The following is a 21,409-nucleotide window of genomic DNA, read 5'->3' as shown; positions in this document are numbered from 1 at the left end:
TTACCTCCCATGACTGGTACTGCAGCTCCGTCTCACAGACATGGACAAAGCCTGGAAGCGAGGGTGAGTGGCCCTCCCCAGGTCACTGAGCCATAGGCAGCAGAGCTGGGCTCCAAACCCAGACCTAGCCTAGCCCTTGGGAGCCTGGCCACTACTCACGTGGCTACATAGCAGCACCTGAAGCTCCCAGGGACATCTGGCAGGGGTTAGTACTTTGTGCTACTCCCCAGCGGGAGGGCTGGTCATTCCTTGACTTTGAAAGTTGCCGCTTCTAAGACTCAGCTATGGGAAGCTGCTCCTAGGGGGACGGTGCTGGCTGTCAGGGCAGTTTGTCTCTCTCCACGTCTGCCTGTGTTCTGTTAACCATGATTACAGCATATGACACGTGTATGTGTGACTGCTTCCACTCCTGATCCCCAACATGCTGACTAATGACGATGCAAAGTTAAATGCTAAATGGCTTTGGAAGCTAAAGAATAAACATAGGAAGAATTTCCCTCCAAGTTCAACAAACAATAATCCCATCAACACAACCACTAGTACTTAAATAAATAAAAGATGACAAATAACTAGGAGAAGAATAAACCCAGGGCTGTGACTGGACACATGCTGCTGCCAGCTGTTGAGCTGTGGACTGACACCGGGGCACAGAGCAGGCTAGAGCTTGACTGCAATGTGGCTCCTGAACTCAACCCCAAAGGCCTAAGTTGATGTTCCTGACAGGGTGAAGCTTAAATCTCCAGTGTTTAAGAGACAGGCCTAATAGGAGGTCCCTGGGTTATGGGGGGGCATCTGGGGTTGGGGTAGAGGAGAGACGGAGGGTAATCTACAAGCCACATTGGGCACAGCTGGTCTCTCTGCTTCCTGGCTGGTTATGGGATCTCTGTCATTACATCACCAGACCCCCAATGGGAGTGTGGGGGAAGATGCCTGAACTTGGCCTTTACCTCCAAAACTGTGAGCTAAAAATAGGCCACCCTTTCATTCAAAATTGAGCTTCCTCAGACATCTCATGGTCGTCATGGGAAGCTAATCAGCACATAGCAATTGTGATCCCAGTTGGCAATGTGGACACCGGTGCTGGCATACAGCAGCCACAGCTGCCACGGGACATTCCCTCTGTGGAATGGAAGCTGTCATGCAGATGACATTATGTACCAGCAGGCATTTGCACCCTGGTGAACAGGCATTTGCACCCTGGTGAACAAGAGCCCCTAAGGAACACTGGACATCGAGGGGCAAGGTCACATGAAGCCTGCGGGGACATTGATTGTCATGCACACTGCTGTTGGTGGACATACAGTAGGAGTGAGCTACAGAGCTGGTGGACTGTTGATTCTGTGAGCAGAGGGCATGCTTCTGCCCCTCATACCCCTGGTGGTCTTGTACTGAGAAATGTCTCATGTGTGAGCTGGTCTTGGGGTACTCAGGCAACAGTACCTGCCTCTCCACTTGCCCTTTCATTCTGAAAAGCCCTAGGCCCTGGCTGCTTAGGAAAACCAGGACGAGGGAAATGCCTGCCTCTGGAAGAGTCCCACCAGCTCCCAGAACTAGAGGGGCTGGATCACGCAGACTTAGACTCTCCTCCAGCACGCTGCCCACTGCCCGGCCAGAGGGAGCCAGGCAGCCCTTTGTGCTGCCCTGAATGCCTCGTTCTTCCCTCCTTGAAATTCTCCATTCTTTTCAGATGAGAAATCTCTCGTTCTCATTTCACCCAAAGGTTTCACAAATGCCACAGCTCTGAAGCACAACGCCCTGGCCACCTGCCCTGGAGAACTTGGGCTGCTCCCCACAACTCCCTGAAAAGAAGAGAGGGAACCAAGAGAGAAGGGCCTGTTCTCTGGCCCGTGACTTTTTACACTCTCAGATCTGGGGCTGATGGCCTGATTGGTGGCACTCACAGCCACACAGCTCCCCACGACTGATCTGCAACAGAAACATAAATGGAATCTCAGGGCTGTTGAGTTTCTCAGAACTCCATTTCCCTTGGGTGTAGGGACTGTACTGCCAGGCTGATCTCTGAGATGCAGAGAATTCCTGACCCTGATTCCAGACCCTGACTGACAAAAGGAGCTGGCACCTCTGTGAGAGATGATGGCAACTGGGAAGTACATAGGTCCAGGACCTGGCAGCTATATGGCCAGTGGCCCTACCTGGCTGTGTCAGCATATGTTACCTCCATTTCTCTTATCTCTAAAGCTGTACTCATACAGAGCCGAGATCCCATGGACCCAAGAGCACTGCTCCAGGCAGTACTGGCCGGTGCAGTGGCATATTGTGTGAAGCCATCATCTGAGATGCTGGCACCCCAAATGGGCACCAGTTCAAGTCCCAGCTGCTCTACTTCCAATCCAGCTCCCACCTAATGCTCCTGGGAAAGCAGCAGAGGATGGCTCAAATACTAAGACCCCTGCATCCACATGGGAAATTTGGGCAAAGTTCCTGGATCCTGGTTTCAGTGTAGACCAGCCCTGTCAGTTACAGTTATAGAAACAGCAGCTGAAAATCTCTGTCTCTCCCTTTCTGCCAATTAACTCTCCATTTTTAAAAAATTTTATTTTTTACTGCAAAGTCAAATATATAGAGAGGAGGAGAGACAGAGAGGAAGATCTTCTATCCAGTGATTCACTCCTCAAGTGGCCGCAATGGCCAGAGCTGAGCCCATTCGAAGCTAGCAGCCAGGACCTCTTCCTGGTCTCTCGCGTGGGTGCAGGGTCCCAAAGCTTTGGGTTGTCCTAGACTGCTTTCCCAGGCCACAAGCAGGGAGCTGGATGGGAAGCAGAGCTGCCGGGATTAGAACCAGTATCCATATGGGATCCTGGGGCATTCAAGACGAGGACTACTCTCTCCATTTCAAATACATAAGAATACTGCTCTGTGAGTCTGTAATCCTATGAGTGGACAAAGCTCTTCAGTTCTGAAGAAGTTACCAAAACAGGATTCTGAGAGGAGCCAGCTCTGTAACTTTCCCTGTGGCGGGCCACCGAGCCTGGAGAATGCTCAGGGAACTCAGCGGTGCTTCCCTCCAAGCCATGCCATTCTCTTCAGAGGGACATTTTTGTTCCCACTTTCCAGGCTCAGAGAAATCAAATGACTTAACCCAGGTCACACAATCGATTGTTTTATGATCGGGCCAGGGATTTTAAATGTTTGCTGTGAATCCCAGGATAGTACCTTAGCTCTACCCTCTGAGATTCAATGAGGTTTGAATGCCCTCATCCTGGGTACCAGAACTCCTGGAGGGTGGAATATGCAGGATGAAAGTGGTCTGGCTGTTAGGGAGTGAGAACTGGCCAGGAACTGGGCATCTTTCCTGGGATACCAGCTTGGCTCTGGTGACCACCAGAGGGAGCTGTGGGTCAGACTGGCCCCGGGATGGGCCTGTGCTCTGGTTCAGTGGGGTCCCTTGCAGGGGAGGGGCTGGACATGTGAGCAACACCCTTTGGTGGGGAAGGCTGAGCCAGTTGAGTGCACTGGGAGCTCCTTCCCTCCGAAACTGTATCCCTGCCCTTCTGGCTGCCGAAGAAGGCGAAGCAGCCGGCCAGGGCTATGTTCCTGAATAAGCTGCCCTCAACCATCCTGACTTTGTCTTCAAGACCCTTGGGCATTAGGCATCCATCACCCTTCCCCCTGCACCTGAAGCTACTAGTGTTTCATGGGATGTGTCTGGGACATTGAGGGGCTGAGGTCTCCCTGGACACCTCAACTGTCTGCACTGATCAGTACGCATCCTTCAGGACGCTGGCTGGCTGGCAAGCCCCCCACAGTGCCCAGGGCCTGAAAGGTCTGGACTGTTCTGCTGATCCTTACTCACCATCCCTCCCACAGGGCAGCCCTTTGTCCAGGACTGTGTGCAAACTTTCCTGTTCTGTCATGGGGCTCCCACCACACCTGGGTCACCCACAGTTTCTGGAGTGTCACACGTGTCTCTTCCCTGCCCAGCACAGGGACAGCAGGAAGCACTCAGCAATGTTGCTGAGGGTCAGGCTTGTAACTGCTGGCCAGTCAGCCAGCAAAGGCTTGAGCACAAGCTGGGAGAATCCACTATGAGAGCCAGTCAGTTACCCCATGTGTACCAATGAGGCAATCTCCCAGCAGGGCTCAGGGTCCACAGAAACAGCCTGAGTCACAGTGAGGCAAGAAAAGGTCTGTCAAGTTTGTGGGTGTGGCTGGATGGTGGGAGGAGGTAGGGAAGTCAGGGCGGTAGTGAGAGGGTGACAGAGCAGGTAGCCAGGAAGCAGGCCACCACCAAAGCCACTCTACATCCGTGCCCTCAGTCCCAGGGGCCTGACACATCAGGGGCTTTACAGGACTAACAAGGGCCTCCCTGGACCCATTCTTGTTTTCCCTTCCCCTCAACTCAGTCTGGGGGTGGGGTGTAGCTGAGTGATGGAAAGAACTCTTGATATTTATATAGTGTTTATTAAACCAAGGACCTGTTGGGTGGCTAGGTTGGGCCGGTGGAGGACCACAGAGCACTCACAGCCTCGTGGGCATCTCATGGGACCAGCCCCAACACTCCCGTGGCTGCAGAAGGCTGGCTTCTGCTTGGCACCCCCACAAGAGTCCAACACCCAATATTACAAAAGTGAAAAGATACAACTCTTCTCCTTTTACAAAAGACAGGTTCCCATCCCCTTGCCAGCAGAGGAGGAGAGTAAGGGTGAAGGAGATATTCTGTTAAAAAGGCAACAGTGTTTACAAAATGAAGACAGAGGGAGGAACAGGCCCAGGGTTTGGAACTGAGATGCTGCCCCAGGAACGTGTGTGTGTGTGTGTGTGTGTGTGTAAGACAGAGAGTGTGTGTCCTCGGGGTACCTGTGTCCAGGAGGCTCTGGAAGCTCACAGATGGGGCCCCAAGACCATACCAGCTCTTTAGGGGAGCTCCTGGGGCACAGCATCAGGGCTGACTCCCATCCTGACGTTGGGGAACCCCAGTCCAGAGCAAAGAACTTGCAGGGCTGGGATGAGTGGGTCCCAAGCTTCCAGGGGTTCTAAAAGAACTGACTTTGCCCCATAGCACCTCACAGCTGGCCTCTGGGATGAGACACGCCTCTGCAGGCCTGCCTGTGCCCAGAAAGGACTGCAAACAGACAGCCCGGGGTAGTGTCTCTGCCCACTGGAGATTGTCATTGTGTCTCAGGACAAGGGTGGACCTGCTGTGTTCTTTCCAGGTCCCACCCCCCCACACACAATTTAGGTGCTATCCAGGGCTGCAGGAGAAAGGGCACAAACAACAAGGGGCTATGCTTTGGCCCCTAAGATGGTGCCGCAGACGGGTCCAAGGGGACCCTCGGCCCTGCGGCACTGACTCCTGCCCTCCTTCCTCCTGTCAGGGTCAGCTAGGGCTGGGCAAGAGGGAAGGCACTTTTGGAGGACAAGTGGAGGAGGGCAGCAGGAGTTGATGGAGTCTGGTCTGGAATCAAAATCCCTCCTGCTCATGATCTGAGGGAGGCAAAGTAGCTGTCTCCGCCAATCAGTCCTGGGCCCAGGTATGAACAGCAGAGCTTCTCCTTGGTCCTCAGCGGGGACACCTGTGGCCCCTGCCCCAGGGCAAAGGCACTCTGGACCTGAGCAAGCCCAGGGTAACAGTCTGTCATGTGGCCCCAGGCCACACTGTTTGTCACAAGATGTCAGGGCCCCTGGCAGCAGCAAGAGCCTCCTGCATGTCCCCACAGTGCAGGGCCACTTTGGGGCTGGAGCCACGCTGCCGTGGGTAGGCCCCCTTCCGCACCAGGCGCCGGCAGTGCACATCGTTGCCCACATTCACACTCTGCAGGGCGGGCAGGTGATGCAACAGCAGCTCAGGCAGGGGCCCCAGGCCCGTCCCTGACAGGTCCAGCTCCTGCAGTGAGCCCAGGCCTGAGAAGACCTCAGCGCCTGTCCACTGGAGCCTGGGGTTGCCTGACAGATCCAAGATCTGCAGACCTGTCAGTTCTTGGAAACCATAGGGTTCCAGCTGGGGGACACCTTGCAGGTTGGCCAGTGACAGGTGGGTCAGGCCTGCCAGCCCCGCGAAGGCCCCGGAGCCAATGGTGGCCAGAGGGTTCCCATCCAGGTTCAGGTAGCGCAAGGGCAGCTGGTGGAGGTCGGGCACAGCGCGGAGTCGGTTCCAGGCCAGGTTGAGGCTCTGGATGGTGGGCGTGGGCAGGGTGGCCCGGACTGGGTGGGGCAGCATATTGTGGGTGAGGTCGATGTGCTGTGTGTGGCCCTGGCTGGGCGTGGTGAAGGCCCACAGGGAGACCTCCCGCAGCCGGTTGTAGCTGAGGTTCACGTCGCTCAGAGGGGAGCTAGTGAAGATGCCGGCCGGCAGGGCAGCCAGGCCATTGTGACTGAGGTCCAGTGACTCCAGGTAGCGCAGACGGGAGAAGGCGGTGGGTGGGAGGCTGGTGAGTAGGTTGTGGCTGAGGTCCAGGCCAGCCAGCGTGGTGTAGCCAGGGCCTGCCAGCACCGACTCGTTCACCGTCTCCAGTCGGTTGGAGGACAGGTCCAGGTGGGCCGTGTCCAGCGGGATGGGCACAGGCATGATGTGGGGGCCCAGACTGCTGCAGTCCACTCGCGTCAGGCTGAAGCTGTCGAAGAGCCCAAAGGTCTCCACGTCACACTGGCACCCGGGGAAGCACGGCCGGGTCGTCGGGGTTCCACTCGTGGCCAGAGCCAGCAGCAACACGGGCAGTAGCATGGTGGGGGCTGGAAAGAGAACCAGAGGCAGGGGCTGGATGCACCGCACAGGACTGACTGTACCTTGTAAGGGGTGAGCTGCAGTTGCAGGGGTGGCTGCCAGCAGACCCACTTCGTACCAGATTGGCAGTGGAACTGCTGCGGCTGAAGTAGGCCCATCCCTGCCCACTCCCTGTCTCTGCCAGAAGGCAGCCAGAAACTCCGAGTGAAACCCCTGCATGGTTTCTCAGACTGGTTTCTTTAGCTCCAGCAGTTAAGGTCATGGGCTAGACCTCAGCCCCACCGGGAGGAGTTCACTGAGTAGGCAGGGGTCAAGGCTGGAGGCTCATTGCCCTCCACTTCTAATAAACAAGTAAATAAATCTTAAATTAAAAAGGAAACAAGCTTAGAACCACATGATTACATGAGGTGGCACTAGACAGGGTACACCTAAAAGGAGCACAGCCTTGGTGGCTGGGCAGTGGCTGAAGCACCCCAGCCTTCCAGACCAGGGGACCCTATGTGGCTCTCCCCACCTCACCCTAACTTGCCCCATCTCCTAGGCCTATCCTCCAGTCCTGAATCCCCTCCCCCGGGGACTCCTCATCAAGACTCCCAGATGGGTTTTCGGCACTTCTATCCCCAGCTCATGGCTGACAGTTATACTTGTATACCTTCCTTTAATCTTGGGCAGGCAGAATCAACAGGCTCAGGTGGTGGGAGGACCTGATACCCGAAAGGATTAGAACTCAACCCCTGTGTTCACACCCATCACTTCTAGCAGGCCTGGCAGGGAGAGGAGCTGGAAGGAGATCAGAGCCAGCTCTTCCCTTGGGCAGGTACTGGGCCTGGAGCTTAGCTCCCTTCTTTGTTCAAACACACCTGTGGCTGCCACAGCTGCCCAGGCACTCCACACCGGCTACCCCATCTAACAGGCACCCAGGTGGACCTCAAGGCCTTGTCTGCCTCCACTAACTGAAATGGTGCTGGCACCCAGGCGCACTAGTGCAAGCAATCAAAGGGTTAAGCAGCAAAGGCTCCTGTGGGCGCAGCCCGGGCATTCTGAGGCTACCCTGGCCAGCACAATGCTCACTGGGGCTGGGGGCAGGAGGAGGTGCTAGCTTCTCCCCAGCAGGTCTCCTCACTGGGCAGGCCCTGTGCCCCTGCCTACCCAGCCCTCCCCCAGGCCTTCAGGGAACAGGGTGGGGACAAGGGGCGGATGGGCCAGGGAGCAGCGGGATAGCGTTTCCAGGCAGGCATGAAACTTTAAAGGGGCGGTCACTTGATCTGCACTTCCACTTCACCCAGGGGCCCCTTCTCTCCCACCCCTTCCTTTTGTAGAGGCCAATTTGAGGATTAAATCCAGCCCAGGTGCATCCTCGGCAGAGTCCCAGCGCAGACAGGACAAAATGTTCCAACGTTTGAAACTAAGAGGTTCAGGTTCCTTTGGTTCCCGGGTGAGAAGGGTTCATCACCGCCCCATGTCCCTCCTTCTCTGTTGGGTTGATCTGCTCCTAACCACCCCTCCTGGGGCTTAAACAAACAGCCCGAGGTGACCCTTTGGTTCCCAGGTATCCTGGAGATGCCAAGTGGCTCATGTGAACCCGCTTATGTAACTGACAGCAGAACCCCGTCCAAGTGCTGCCTCACAGTGGAGGGGACCCCTCCAGGCCTTGGCCTTGCCTTGGACCCTCTGCCTTCCTCCCAGAGGCTGATGGGCCTTCACTGGAACGCACTGCATGCTGTAGCACCATGCACACACATGGGGTGGGCCCCACTGGGCAGCACCAGTGAGAGCAACTGCAAGGAGCAGCAGCATGGATAGAGACCCACCCAGATGACTCTGCTCAGACCTGCTCCCAGGGCACAGGACCAGGCCGCGCTCAGCCCTGCCCAGGGCGGGACACTCCTCCAGGGGCTCCAGACTTACGCCCAAGAGCTGGGCACCAGCACCAGAATGTGATGACAGTGAGCCCAGGCAGGACACATGTTCTCTTATGACTCTATAAGGTGGGCAATTTCATCCTCATTTTACGATAAAGCAAACTGAGGCCCAAAGAGTGACTTAGTGGTGCCATGGAGGGTGTCACAGATCAGAGAAAACAGAAGTTACACCCCTCTTCTCCAGGAGAACACACATGAAAATGCCCAGCCAGGACTCTGGACCCAGTGCGCTCCTGGGTGCTGCCTCCCCCAGACTATTTGCAGGATGCAGCCCAGGGCAGGGCAGCCAGGCCATGCTTCCCTGCTCACACTCCAGGGGGTGGACAGGAGGGGCCATACTGGGGGAGAGTCTTAGCTCCTGTTCTACCCCAGACAGTTCTCATCTTTGGATAATTCCCCTCCCCCTCTGAGCCTCAGTTTGCCTGGCTACACGGTAAGCAGTTTAGTTTAGGTAACTCAACTCTGGAGTTTCAGCATTTAAAAATTAACAAAAGCATTTACTATGCCTCTGCTGTGTGCAAAACACTGGGCAGAGCCAATGTGAAGGTGTGCAGGGGGTACGGTGTGCTGGGGAGGAAGGGCTGGCTCCCAGCCTCCTTCCGCACAGGGTTCAGAGACCAGCAGTGGGGGAAGACCCAACAATAGCACTTACACACCAGGACCCAAGAGATCAGGATGCTGCTCCCAGGCCTGCCACCCTAGGGTGCCCTTGGGGGCTGCCTGCACCAAGCCTTGGCTCTTTTGTCCATAAACTGCACTAACAGTGCTCCCTGGGCCTCTGCCTGGGCAAAGGGGGACGGCAGACAGAGGTGGGATGACTACCAAAGCAGGCTGAGGAAGATAAGAGGTGCTTGAGTCATGACTCATCATGTTCTCCAGCCCTGGCCTGCAGCTCACGCATCTGCTGGGTACAGCAGAACACACGGGCTTGAGCAACGACCCCCACTCCCTCCATCCCACGTTGTGCTGCGCTTATGAGGGACAAGTTCATGGCGACCCTAAAGAAAGTGTGCCGATGGCCTAGGAGCACAGGAGAGCGAATGGCTCAGCCCTGATAGCTCTTGCCAGTGTAGCAGCCCAGCCCTGCCATGAGACACCTCCCTGCAACAGCTGCTCTGGGCCTGGTACTCTCCTGACCAAAGGTGGCTCAGGTTCTGATTTCAACCTACAGGAATCAACTTGTGTCCCTGGCACAAAGGCATTCGCAGGCTGTCCCCACCTCCTTCCCTTCCCGAACTGAGCCCCCATCTGGATTTAAGCTCTCCTTGGTGGCCACAGTGGAACAGGCCCTTGCCCTGTGAGGCTCTGCTTGCACTTCTCAAACAGCCTCACTGGGTGAGTGAGGCCCAGAGTAGCTTGGGCAGGGCAGCCAAGGAGCTGGGCCCTGGCCCCTCCTGCAGTGGCTGGAGCCACTCAGATCCAGCCCGCAAAACAAGGCCCATTCTGTGCATCCCGAGCCCAACTCCCTGTGGTTCCCCAACCTCAAGTGTGGGCAGCTTAGGGACAAGGCCCTGCTCTCTTCACCTGCTTGCCTTCCACAGCCTGGGGACAGAGCCAGGGCAGGGCGGGCAGGGGCATCAACCAAGAACTGGTTAAACATGGCAGAGCCAGGCTTTGGGCAAGTCTCAAGGTACCCCCCACCCCCGCTCTAGGGACCAGGACACAGGGCTTTCCCCAAGAGTCAAGCTTTCAGCTGAGTGCAGGCCTTGGGCCTCGTGCCACAGAGCTTAGCATGTGCCGGAATGACAGGGGTCACCTAACCAGCCTTTGGATGGCCATGATACTCTTCATGCCCTTCCCTCCCAAGTTCCCAGTGCAGGGCCAGCTGCCTGGCTTGTGCCCACATTCTCCAGCCACTTCGCTCCTGCGGGTCTCCAAGCCAGCCTCCACTTTCTCCCTTCCTCTGAGACACACCCGCTAGGGGGCTTGGAGTTCCAGTACAGACCCTCCTCCCCCGCAGGTTCTGGCTGCCTTTCCTTGGTGCCACCCCACAGCATCTCTGGGCCACAGAAGTTCCAAGCTTCTCCTAAAACTTCAAGAGAGAGGCTTTCCCCCATTCTACTGCCTCTCTGGGAGCTGGGCAGGAAACAGAGTTGCAGCCTGACCTGGGGCTCTAGCAGCCACCTGAGTCAGGGCTGGCTGCTCCTCCAGCTGTGCTACCTCCCGCCCCTCCACCATGAGCTCACCCACACTGACGCCAGCGGAATCCCCAGGTGGGATTGCATCAACATCCCGCCTCCAGCTCTGCAAGCACAAGGCACTTGGAATGGCTTGGCGCCTCCTGGCCGGCTCTCCTAACACACATCTAACCTGGCAGGACAAACGAGGCAGCTTACCACGCCCCTCACCACCATCTTGGTCATGTTGCCACAGTCAATGCCAGCAGACTAGCAGCCAGACATGACTGAGCCAGGGAGGAGTGGAAGCAGGACCCACAGCCCAGGCGTCTCAGCTCCAAAACTGGGATGACACGTCTGTGCCAAGTGCAGTGACAGGGTTACCTCCAGTCTTCCTGGGGCAGGGGGAGCCTGGACTCACTTTGAAGTCCTGGCCAGAGGCACACGCCAGGTGGACACAAGGACTGTTCTTGGGGCCCAGGCTCTGACACCATGACATCAGCCCTGGTGGGGGGCAGTGGGAAGGCCAGCAGCCTGTCCAAGGAGGATCATGGACTGGGAGACAGGCACGGCTCCCTACCCCACTTCCCCCCTGCAGCACATCCTCCTCTAGCACTTTTCTAAGTTCCCACCCTTTATGTGGGCGTAAGTGGAGGTGGCTTGGGGTGGATAGAGGGCTACTGCAGCCAGGCAAACTGGGCACTGACCACATAGGACCTTGCCCACCATGTGGCCTGAGTCTGAGTGATTACTCATTCACGACTCGGTGATAATCATGGTGCTGAGTCCGCCAGGATGGGGGATGTCTCTGTAATGATATGCCACAAATTGACAAGGACTCAGCCCCGGGCCTGCCCCCTTCTTGGTGCTCACTCCATGTTAGGCCCCACTCCGTAAGGAGTGACTTTGGGGAGTGGGGAAGGAAAAAAAAGAGCTGTGACAACAGCAGGTGCCAAGGCAAGGCAGGGACATGGGATGAAGCCCAAGCCTTGGCCTTGGTGCTCAGCACGCCCAGGTCCCTGGCGGGGTTTCCTGGTGTTGGCCAGCTCTCCCAGGGAGCTGCTGAGGGATGGCTGGAGAGTGACAGGGAGCAGAGAGGGCTGGAGCAGGAGGAGCTGGTGCCCTGTCAGCTGCTGCTCCCAGACAGGTGGACCACTGCCTGCTCTCCCCACCTCCCCAAGCTGGGCAGTCACCTCACCTGCCCAGGCTGGGACCAGGAGGCCTGCTGGCCTGTGCCTCTAACTGGCAGCCACTGGGTACCAGAGTACACCTCCCAGTGGAAGCCCAGGACTCCACCACGGTTCCCTGTTCAGAAGCCACACCACACAGAACTTGCAGAGACCTGTCCCACGCTGCCTCTGCACAGGCTGTTCCTTCCGATGATCACAGAGGCCCCCTCTCCTCTGTCCACCAAACTCACACTTGCCTGATCCAAATGCTGTCTCCTCTGAAGCCTCTCGGTTTAACCGACCCCTCACTCAGCAAAGGCTGCCCTCCCCCTGGGCTTTCCCCTTGCCAAGGTACCAACCCACTTCATGGTCTACAGCTGTTTTTGAGTCCATGTGCCCCTCCTCTATTCCTGGGCCCAGCCATGTGATGAGGTAAACCAGATGACCGCAGTGTCATGGCTAGAAAGCTCCCCTCTGCCTGGGAAGGCTTACAGGCTGCTTAGGGCATTGCTGGTACTCAGTCAGGTTGAGGACCAGAGCAGATGTGGGCCTAGCCATCTGTACTTGGTGCACCCTAGCTGGTGTCTGCACCCAGTGGCTCAAACCACTTCCCACCTCAGGAGTCGCTCCTTAGCCTAGTTCACACCTCCACAGCTCGGTGGCAAAGGAGCACCCACTCACAGGATAAAAGGACTGAGGATCAGAGGTGAGGCTCCTCGGCCCAGGCAAATAGCTGGAAAACAGTGATGGGCATAACTCCCAGGGCCCCAGAGCTCTCAAGGCTAGCTCGCTTGGCCTGCAGCGCCCATCAGAACCTGGCGGCTGAGCTGCTCTCCACTGCCCAAGCTTCCACCAGCTCCGAGTGGTCCAGGGTGCTCTGGCCCCTGCCATCCCCCTTCTCCCTGTCGTCTGCCAGCCCACAGTGCTCCTCCACCGTCTAGGGGCTGGTTTCAGAACACATGGAGTCTTCTATAGGCTCCTCTACAGGAGCCTCTTCCTGCTTCCCTGGGCCTCTTCTGGCCAGGGCACTTCTAGGGCAGTCCCAACATTGTTTCATTTTTCTTTTCCCAGGATACACTTTTCTTTACTTGAAGGGCAGAATTACAGAGAGACAAAAAGAAACGGAGATTTTCCACCGGCTGGTTCACTCCCCCAGTGGCCCCAGCCAGGGCTGGGCCAGATCTCATCTGGGTCTTCCATGTGGTTGCAGGCACCCAAGTGCTTGAGCCATCTACTGGGGTCTTTCCAGGTGCAATGGCGGGGAGCTGGAGTGGAAGTGGAGCGGCCGGGACTTGAACCAGTATCCACATGGGATGAAGGTATTGACAACACTGTCTCCCCCATAGTTTTTAATAAGTATCCTCTCAGTGCAGCCAGCCTTCCCTGAGAAAGGACAAGCAGGTTCTAAGTGAGTCCCTTGCTGTGAATCAGAAATCATATTAAGGAGAAAACTGTCGGGCTCAGCGCAATGGCTCAGTTAAAATCCTCCCCTTGCAAGTGCCAGGATCCCATATGGGGACTGGATCATGTCCCAGCTGCTCTACTTCCGTTCCAGCTCCCTGCTTGTGGCCTGGGATCCAATCCTTGGGACCCTGCACCCACGTGGGAAACCCAAAAGAAGTTCCAGGTTTTGGATTGGCTCAGCTCTGGCTGTTTGCCACTTGGGAGGCAGACCAGCAGACTGAAGATCTTTCTCTCTATCCTCTCTCAAATTGATTTTCCAATTAAAAACAAAAAATTTTAAAATAAATCTAGAAAAGAAAAGTGCTGTGGACTCCACCACCCACAACCTGTCATTGAAAAGATAAGGGGGGGGGGGGGGCGCCGCTAATCCTCTCCCAGGGGTCCACATGGCACTCTGGGCCTCTGTGCTTCCTCCCATGGTGCAGAAAGCCTGCCAGTGACTGGGCAGTCCCTCAGGGCCAGGGCACGCTCAGTTCCCAACAGAGATGCATGCTGCGCATCAAAGGGCCCTGGGGTCCCAACAGTTCCAGACAGGAAGAAAGGAGAGAGAAAGGGCATCAGCCTGCCACCATCACTGCTCCTCCCAGAAGGAAAACTGAGGCCCTGAGAGGGAAGGGGCAGCCCCCACTTCGGCCACTTCCCCTTCCAAGTGGTTAAAGGCTGGGATGGGGGCGGGGAGAAGGGTTATCTGTGACCCAGGATGGCCCACCAGGCTCTGGCCACTAGCTCAGACCCCTCCCGTTCTGGTCAGTTCCTCCCAGGCCCGGCAAGTGTAGACAAATTCAACAGGCAGTCGTGCATCGTGGAAGGACAGGACTAGCTCCTGAGTCACCTCCTGCCCAGCCAAGGCCGGGTGGCGGGGTGGGCTCCCCAAGTGCACACTCTAGCCCAGAGAACCCACGGGTGGACTCAGCAAGAGTGGCCGCCACTCAGTAACGCTGGGCTACGTACCCTGTGCCCCAGAGTGGACCCCTAAAGGTTCCATTCGAAGCCAGTGTTTCCCTGGCCATGCGGCCCAGCCCGGGCTCCTTTGGGGCAGCGGGGCAAGCCCGGGTCGGCTTCTCTCTCACCTACTGGATCCCGGGGCTAGTGTCCTGACCAGGGGCACGACGCAAGCAGATGGCCTATGGATCTCAGAGGGGGAGCCGGTCCCCACACTCATGCAGCCCCCTTCCTCTTGGTCACACTCATACTCTCTCCGAGAAACCGGGCGAGCTCGTCCTTCCAGCCCAGGCCCAAGCCGGGGGACCAGCCGCGTCCCTCGCGCTCCCAGTCGGGTGTCCGGCACACTCCGCCCTGCCCTGGCCCGGCCGACCCCCCTTCCCCATCCCAGTCCCTCGGAACTAGAGGAGGTGAGAGGGGAGGGCTGCGCGCGCCCCCACCGCCAGCGCGCCGGGGCTGCCACGAGCGCAGGGAACCTGGAGAAAAGTTTGCGCCAAGTCGGGGGGCCGGGCCGACGGCAGGGGCCGAGCAGCCGGGCGCGCACGCAGCCCACGGACACCCAGCCCAGACACGTCGACAGCACCGGCCGCGCACTCGGACACGCGGCGGCGCGCCCACGGCAGCCACGCACACACAAAGGCACGGGCGGATGCGCGTCCCGCACCGCGACCCTCCACAAAGACGCGCACGTGTGGGCACCGACCCCCTCGGCCGCAGCCTTTGTCTCCGGGAACCAGCTCCTCTCCAGCCCCTCCGTCCCGCCGCCCGGGGGGCCCGGGAAAAGTTGAGGGGGGCCCTTGGCGAGCCCCAGCCCCGCCCCCTGCGCCGCCCGCAGGCTGGCCCGGGCAGGGGGTGCTCCCGCTCCGCCCGGGCGCCCCGACACCCACCTGGAAGGCTGCGCGGCCGCCGCCTCGGCACGCTCCCCCGGGGACGCCGCTTTTCTGGGCGCCGCGCGGCCCGCCCCCCGCTCCCCGCCGGGGCTCCCCCCGGCCCGGCGCCCGGCCCGGCGCAGGGAGTGTCGCCAAAGTGCCGGCGCCTCGCCGCGCGCTCCGCCCGCCTCCCCGGCCGGCGCGGCGTCCACCTAGGGAGCGTCTGCAAAGTGCACGGCGCAGCTCCCGCCCTCTCCGGGCCGCGCACTCCCAGCTTCCTGCATCCCGGAGCCCTGCCTCCACCCCTGGCGCGGCTCAGCAGATGGCCGCTGGGTCGGGAACATCTGGAGGTCGCTAGAGGGAGAGAAGGACTGAGAGAGAGAGAGGAAGGGAGGGGTGGAGAAGGAGTCGTTGGTGAAAAGCAGATGGGTGGGTGGGTGAGGGTTTCCTTTTCTGGAGTTCATCCCCTACTTTTTTTAAGAATGAAAAGAAGTCCAGAGGCGTTAGAGGGAGAGACCAAGACTCTGAGCAGGGAAAGACCGGCAGAAAGACAGAGGAGCGGCGAGAACTGCTCAGGAGCTAGGCAGGACAGAGAGAAATCTCTGCATTATATGGTGGACTTGTCGTTGTCACTGTGTGCATCCCGGGCAAGTTTAAGGCTTCCCATGCACTTGGGAGAGAGCGCTGGGTGGAGAGACGGGGTAATTCCCACCCTCTGCACCCTTGCTGATGCCTGCAGGGGTAGGAGAGCATCTACAACGGTTTTCAGGAGGGGGCTGGGGGCAGAAGCGGCCTAGTGGAGGCGTTTTCTGGAAGGAGCCAGCTGAGCGCCTGTGTGTGTGTGTCCCATCCACAAGCCCAGACCATCGCCTCCCTTGGCAAGGGGACTTTCCCAGGCAGCTGATAGCATCTGGTAGCAGGGCCCGTGGACCTCCCAGAAACTTCTCATGCGCTTTGTTGAGAGAGCACTGGGTGGAGAGATTGGGTAATTCTGCGCGTCCCCCTCCCAATCCACCAGACTTGTTTCACCCAATTTCTCTGCTCCCTCTTCTTTACCTATTACTCCCCCCCCCCAACATTAAAAAGCATCCCTTGAGCTCTGGAAGCCCTGGGGGAGGGAAGAGGGCTGTACCCTCGCACTCTGATGGGACCTCCCTGCACTGTCCATGTGAGGTCCCAGGGACTTGCTTGGGCTGAGTCCTGTCCTCTGCCAGCTGGGTGTCTGGAGGAGTATGGGCACCTGTCCTACCTGAGTGTGGGAGCAAGGTGAACTCCCAAACTCCCCCATCAAACAGCCTTCGAAGTGGTGTTTGTATCCAACGTCCCTGTATGGCCAAGCTGAATGGACTGGATTGAAGTCTAGTCTACTGAGAACCTGAACCTGGGGCGGCAGAAGGGCGGAGTCAGAACCCTGGTAACCCCACCCCACCCCACCCCACCCTGCTCTCTGCCTGCTGGGCCAGTGGTGAGAGCCACTCTCGGAGAGCGCTGTCACTTGCTGGTACTGGGTAACCTTGCCCTGCGGGAGGAGGAGTGGGCCTCAGCACCCAGCAGGTGCAGCTAAATTCACGGCCCCTGAGGAGTGTGGGGGTGCAGGTGCCAGACCCCTCACTGCCCACAGCTCCTGGGCAGTCCCAGTTATTGTCCTCACTAGGAAGTGACCTCTAGGGGCCTCAGAGGGGAGAACTTCTTTCAGTTCTATTTCCTCCCCATTCCTGTCTCCTGTAAATTACCCACCTGGGCTCCCCTCACCTGTCCGCCGTCCACGCTGGAGGTAGCAGGAGTGACTGTTCCAAGCTGCAAATCTGTATAGTGAATCATACCTCCTTGCACTTTTGCACTTAGAACTTTTCAACAGCAAAAGTCATACTCCCCCGCTTGGCATTCAAGGCCCATGTGGTATGCCCTCGCTCCCTGCTCGTGGGTGTCAGGTCCTGACCGCCTGCTTTTACCTGTCATAAGCTCTAGTACTCCAGTCACAGAAATAAGGAGAAGGTGATACCTCTGCACGCTTCCCAGTGCCCCCTCCTCCAGGTAGCCCTCCATCTGGGCTCCTGGCTTCGGATCGGCACAGCACCAGCCGTTGTGGTCACTTGGGGAGTGAATTATCGAATGGAAGCTCTTCCTCTCTGTCTCTCTCCTCTCTTCACACGCATTGGTCTTCCCTCCTGTGATGATGCCAAGATGGTTACAGAGACGCACTGTCTTTGTTGCCTTGCTTTTCATGTCCCTGCCAGGCTATGCCAGGGACCATGTGGTATACTTTGATGGTCATCATTTATTTATTTGCTTATTTATTAAATTTTTAAAAATTTCTATTGGAAAGGCAGATATACAGAGAGAAGGAGATATAGAAACAAAGATCTTTTGTCTGCTGGCTCACGCCCCAAGTGGCCGCAACGGCCGAAGCAGCACTGATCCACAGCCAGAAGCCAGAATCTTCTTGCAGGTCTCCCAGGCAAGTGCAGAGTCCCAAGGTTTTGGGCCATCCTAGACTGCTTTTCCAGGCCACAATCAGGGAGCTGGATGGTAAGCAGGGCTTCTGGGACATGAACTGATACCCATATGGGATCCCAGCTTGTGCAAGGCAAGAACTTTAGCCATTAAGCTACCATGCCGGACCTAACAGTTATTATCTAATCCGGACCACAGCCACCTCCTAAATAGATGGTGGTGAGACCCAAAGAGGGTGAGAGATCTAGGCAGGTCGGGGGAGGGTTGCGCAGCACATTCTGTTCAGACCTAGAGTGACAGTCTGGGCCCCAGTTCTCAGGGTGCTGCTGTAGGATCCACACCCACGGCAGAGTGTGGTGTGGTGAAGGGCCCTGGAACCTCCGGAATCACACAGCTCAGACGTTCGCTGTGCCCCTGGCTGTCTGATGGCCTTGTACAGCTCCCTGGGCCTCGGTTTCCCCACCTGTGCCGTGGGCATCAGTAAGAAGCCCCCTTCCCTCTTAGACAGAGGGAAGATCATAAGAATTAGTCCAGATGCAGACTCAGTAGTGGGGAATCTTTTCTTTCAAGGGCCATTTCGAGAGTTAGAATTTCATTTGTGGGCCACACACAAGTATCTGCTGTACAATCAGCTACTTTAGGTTGGAATATTGAGTTTCAAATCCTACCTGTGATTGTCTTGGCAGAACCAGAGGGTGAGGTTCTGCCGCCCTTTGGTGGCCTGTAGGCTGGCCGTCCCCGACTCTTGTCAGTGACAGGAGCTGCGGCCTCCAGTGTGCCTGATAGTTGAAGGAGATTGGCTTAGGACCCCGTGGCTTGCACAACTTTCAGACGGAAGTGAAAAGGCATGGTCAGTTCCTCTGGCTGACTTGCTCACTCACCAGGCCTTGAGTAACATCTTCCTTTCCTTTCTCACTGTTGCTGCCAAGGTCTGACTGAAGCCCCTGTAAATCCAACACATCTCCATATGCCTCTCCCAGGATCCCCAGTTGGTTTTTTTCATGCTGCATTTTCTTCTCAGCTTGCAGAAGCTGGCAGGGATGAGGTTAATAGAGCTTAGAACCATGGGAGGAAATAATGGGAAAAAAGATCAGGAAGAAAAGAACTGTGTTTCGGGCCCGTGCAGTAGCCTAGCAGGCTATTCTTTGGCTCTGTGGTCCTGGCATTCCATTTGGGTGCCATTTCATGTCCCAGCTACTTCCTACCCACCTCCCAGCTGAAGGCCTGGGGAAGCAGTGGAGGATGGCCCAAGTTCACAGGACTCTGCACCTACGGGGTAGACTCAGAAGAAGCTCCTGAGTTCAGATCAGCTCTGGTTGTTGTGGGCATTTGGAGAATGAACCAGTGGATGGAATCTCTCTCTGTCTCTTCTCTACAAAAATCTGCCTTTCAAATAAAAGTGATATATAATATATATAATATAATATAATATGATATGATATAATATACCTCCCCTGGAGGTGCTGGTACCAATATGAGGACTGGGGGACAATGGGACAGAACACCTTTGGGTTGGTGAAGTCCTCCCACTCATGTTCCCATTTTTAAGCCTTTATGCAGAGTTCTTAGGAACTTGACTCTCCGCTCCATTTTACAGATGTGGAAACTGAGACACAGAAGTGACCCTGCACAGTCTCACAGTTGACACTTTCAAGTGGCTTAGTGAGAGAACACTGGAGTTCTGTGCACAAGTTTGTTGTTGAGCCCTGCAGGATGAAATGAAGGAATATTAGACAGCAGCATGAAGCCTTATGATGAAACAAAGATCTCTGGAAAGGGCAGGACTCTGGCAATTGTAAAAATTAATATTATTGTAACTTGGTTGTGTAGCTCCTGTTTTTGTTTTCTACTTAGTTGAAAAGATGAATTTGTAAAAGAGCACCTAGTTTATTGTTGGGACTTGTAATACATAAAGCTGTAACTTTTAAAATGCATTTTTATTTGAAACATTTGCAGAGAAAAGGAGAGACAGAAAAAAGATCTTTCACCTGCTGGTTCACTTCCCAAGTGGCCACAATGGCCGGAGCTGAGCCAATTCAAAGCTAAGAGCCAGGAGCTTCTTCCGGATGTTCCACATGGATACAGGGTCCCAAGCCTTTGGGCCACACTCTACTTTTTTCCTAGGCCACAAACAGGTAGTTGGAAGGGAAGTGGAGTAGCCAGGACATAAACTGGCACCTATGTGGGGTACTGGTGCTTTAGGAAGAGGATTAGTTTGCTATGCTACCACACAGGCCCCAAGGTTGTAATTTTGGGATATCAACAACTGAAATATGTAGGGACAGAGCTATTAAAAGAATAGGGTTGTATATATTGCTGAAGTTAAGCTGATATGAATGTAAATTAGAGTGTTACAACTTTGGGATGTTAAATGTAATTCCCATGGTAATCACAAAGAAAATAGCTAAAGAATATATAAACAAAAAGGAAACGAGAAAGGAATTTAAATATTTTGCTACAAAGAAAACAATCAACTAAGCATTAAAGAAGACAGTAATGTAAAAGTGAGGAATAAAAACACTAAAGAATTTGGAAAACTAATAACAAAATAACAATAATGAATACCTCCTTACAGCAATTAAATATAAATGGGCTAAATTCTTCAGTTGAGACAGAGGTTGGCAGAACAGGTAAAACCACATGATCCCAACTATGTATGTTCAACTAGACATCTGATTCAGATCCAAACATAAGTATAGATTGAAAGTGAGGAAAGAGAAAGGTACTTTGTGCATAGAGTGAGCGGGAACAGAGCAGTGATACTGAAGTCTTGCAAAATAGACTTTAAATACAGAAGGTCACTGTTTGGATAGAAGGTTCAGTGCAGCAAGAAAAATAAACTGTAAACAGTTACACACCCAAGAAGAGATCATCACAGCATAGGAAACAAACGCTGAGAAAATAGAAGAAGGAAAAACATGTTCTACAATAGTAGTTGGGAGTTTCAATACTCCTTTCTCGGTGATGGATAGAACAGGGAAGACATTGTGTGTAGTAGGTGAACTGCTGCCTTTGATGCCAGCATCCCATATGGGTGTCGGTTTGAGTTCTACATTTCCTGCTTATGACGCAGCTCTCAGCTAGTGGCCTGGGAAAAGGAAAAAAAAAAAAGTCTAAGTGCTTGGGTGCCTGCTGCTCACACAGGAGACCTGGAAGAAGCTCCTGCTTTTGACCTGGCCTAATCCTGGCTGTTGTGGCCATCTGGAGAGTGAACCAAATAGAGGAAAGATCTCCCTCACTACGTAATTCTGACTTTCAATTGCATAAACCTTTTAAAAGTATAATCAAACTAAACTAGTAAGGAAAACACCACTAGTAGTAATGTATAGAGCAACCGGACAGAGAGTAACAAAGGAAAATAGAGGGTCTGAACAGCATAATGGGCCAACCAGGTGTAACAGACACACATCTGATTTGTTGAGGTTCTGTTTTACATCGTGCAAAGGGTTATAAAGACAGAAAATGGTGACAGTTGCACAACATTATGAGTGTACTTACTACCCCTGAATTGTACACTTCAAAGCAGTTAAGTTGATAAGTCTTATGCTTATTTCATTGTAATAAAAAAACAAAATTGAACAACAAAAACTGAGTGGGAAACTCAAGTAGGAATGTGATTGTAGGATCCTGGAACTGGCAGCATGGAATATTGGAGGCTTGGAAAGCACAAAAGGGAAAAGAAGGAAGGAGGCTTTGGCATCTGTTTACGGGAGGAGGCAGTGGAGAAGGCACCTGTGTCTGCTGGAGCATCCGCCCGTTTCTGGTGGGTGATCTGGGCAGAATATCCTGG

At 55.3% G+C, this 21,409-nt stretch overlaps 1 protein-coding gene across 3 annotated transcripts; it reads right to left on the bottom strand.

Moving 5' to 3' along the window:
* Window positions 1-4,603: 4,603 nt before the first annotated feature.
* Window positions 4,604-18,320, bottom strand: TSKU (tsukushi, small leucine rich proteoglycan). 3 transcript variants are annotated; one of them, XM_040964246.1, is made up of 2 exons: window positions 18,288-18,320; window positions 4,604-6,690 (listed from the first exon to the last, which is right to left on the bottom strand). In XM_040964246.1, exon 2 carries the CDS (start codon window positions 6,680-6,682, stop codon window positions 5,624-5,626), a length of 1,059 nt encoding a protein of 352 aa, XP_040820180.1. In that variant the 5' UTR covers window positions 6,683-6,690; window positions 18,288-18,320; the 3' UTR covers window positions 4,604-5,623. The 3 variants fall into 3 exon arrangements, with proteins under 3 accessions (XP_040820180.1, XP_040820181.1, XP_040820183.1); XM_040964247.1 differs by lacking the exon at window positions 18,288-18,320 and adding an exon at window positions 17,168-17,265; XM_040964249.1 differs by lacking the exon at window positions 18,288-18,320 and adding an exon at window positions 16,415-16,520.
* Window positions 18,321-21,409: the final 3,089 nt, after the last annotated feature.

The sequence above is a fragment of the Ochotona curzoniae genome, unplaced genomic scaffold, assembly GCF_017591425.1.
Source record: "Ochotona curzoniae isolate NIBS_2020 unplaced genomic scaffold, NIBS_Ocur_1.0 scaffold_3223, whole genome shotgun sequence".
Classification (NCBI taxonomy): Eukaryota; Metazoa; Chordata; class Mammalia; order Lagomorpha; family Ochotonidae; genus Ochotona; species Ochotona curzoniae.
The sequence above is the reverse complement of the archived record's forward strand: the minus strand, read 5'-3'. Positions and strand labels throughout refer to the sequence as shown.

Bases quoted from the DNA above. Each gene is read 5' to 3' on its own strand.
- TSKU (XM_040964246.1), bottom strand. From the start codon at position 6,682: ATGCTACTGCCCGTGTTGCTGCTGGCTCTGGCCACGAGTGGAACCCCG.